General features: G+C 47.0%; 1 protein-coding gene across 1 annotated transcript in view; it reads right to left on the reverse strand.

Annotated features, from left to right (window-relative positions):
* Window positions 1-1,586, reverse strand: part of SPATS1 (spermatogenesis associated, serine-rich 1) — a 27,228-nt gene extending 25,642 nt beyond the window's left edge. The window contains exon 1 of the mRNA XM_014535367.1: window positions 1,460-1,586. Coding sequence (XP_014390853.1) covers window positions 1,460-1,578 — 119 coding nt within the window. The 5' untranslated portion in view covers window positions 1,579-1,586. The remainder of the gene's footprint in view (window positions 1-1,459) is intronic.
* Between the last annotated feature and the right edge of the window lie 358 nt (window positions 1,587-1,944).

The raw sequence follows: 1,944 nt of genomic DNA on the forward strand, positions 1-1,944 counted from the left end.
GGCCCCCACCCATGCACCAGGCCTCTATCCTATATAGTAAAAGGGTAATATGCAAACTGACCCTAACAGCAGAAAGACTGGGAATGACTGGTCACTATGACACATACTGACCACCAGGGGGCAGACGCTCAATGCACAGGCATGGAAACATGGAACAGACTGATGAATCTTAGAGGGGTGTGGGAAGGGGGGAGGGAAGGAAGAGATTAACTAAAGATCATATTCATAGTAGAGGCCCGGTGCTCGGATTCATGCACCGGTGGGGTCCCTTGGCCTAGCCTGCAGGGATCAGCCGAAACTGGCAGTCCGACATCCCCAGAGGGGTCCTGGATTGCAAGAGGGTGCAGACCAGGCTGAGGGACCCCACCGGTGCACGATCAGGGCCAAGAGGGACCACGGGAGGGACCGCGGGAGGGCTCCAGGGCATGTGCGGCCCCTTTTGCTCAGTCCCAATTGGCCGGACCCCAGCAGCAAGCTAACCTACCAATCAGAGTGTCTGCCCCCTGGTGGTCAGTGCACATCATAGTGAGTGGTTGAGCAGCCTTAACATATCATTTGCATATTATGCTTTGATTGGTTGAACAGATGAACGGATGAACGGACTAACGGACACTTCACATATTGGGCTTTTATTATATAGGATTATTGATATCAGAGAGGGAGGGAGAGGGGGAGAGAGAGAGAAACATCAATACTAAGAATCATTGATCAGTTGCCTCCTGCACACCCCACAATGGGAATTAAGCCTGCAACCCTGGCATGTGCTCTGACCAGGAATCAAACTGTGACCTCCTGGTTCCTAGGTCAATGCTCAACCACTGAGCCATGCTGGCCAGGCTATAGTGATTTTTTTTTTAATGCTGGTTTTATATTTTCAAAATTTTTACAATGAATTGAAATTACTTTCATTATAACAAAATTTGTTAAAATAAGGTTTTCAAAATTTTTACTGTAAAAGATATGTACACAGAGAAAAATACACAAAACATAAACTATAAATACACTATTATAAATAATTATGGAGCCAACATCCAGGACAAGAAACAAACAAAGCAAGGCCAGCCCTCCCTGCCTGCTCCCCAGAAGCCCGATGGCTTACCTTTCCCAGTGAGGTAACCACTATCCTGACTCAGACCCTCATAGTAATCATTTCTCTGCTTTTCTCTAAGATTTGCCACCTATGTGTGTATGTATGTATTCCTAAAACACATAGTTTCGTTTCACCTGCTTTTGAACTTCCTAATAGCAAGCACTTGCACAGCACTTATTATATGCCAGGGAGTCAGCTAATCGCTTGTCCAAATTCACACAGATGCTAAGTGGGAGAGCTGGAATTTTAACCTGGTCTGGCTCCAGAATCCATGTTCTTCCCAAAGATGTCAAGCTACCCATCAGACTGTTGGCTCCCTGGTCAGAGTTTGCCCCGCTGTCAATGGCTCCTCACCGGATCCTTACTTACGCTGGGTGAGCAGACACTCTGCAGGGGCCCGGAGGCTCACTGACACTTGGACCTGTGACAACAGGAGACGAGGGGCTGACCCTTTGGCCAGAGGACATTGTGTTGTGTTGGCAAAGCATCCCTTAGATTCCAGAGAGTCCTTGTGTCTAGTACCTGCAACACATAGATATCACCATTTGATTACATTAATGACAATACTTTCCACTCTATCTTGTTCCCTAGATTATAATTTTTAATTAAAAATGTTTAATGTTGACATAATTGCAAGTGTCCCCTTTTTCCATGCCTTTTGCCCCCCCCCCCCACCTTTCATTCCCTTGGCCTTCACCAAACTACTGTCCGTGTCCATGGGGTATGCATATATGTTCTGGAACTCATCCCCTCTCCTTCTTTATCCAGTCACCACCACCACCCTCTCCTCGGGCACCGGCCAGTCTGTTCCATGTGTCCACGCTTCTGGTTCCATTTTGTTTGTCAGTTTGTTT

This window comes from Myotis brandtii, unplaced genomic scaffold (assembly GCF_000412655.1).
Source record: "Myotis brandtii unplaced genomic scaffold, ASM41265v1 scaffold143, whole genome shotgun sequence".
NCBI lineage: Eukaryota > Metazoa > Chordata > Mammalia > Chiroptera > Vespertilionidae > Myotis > Myotis brandtii.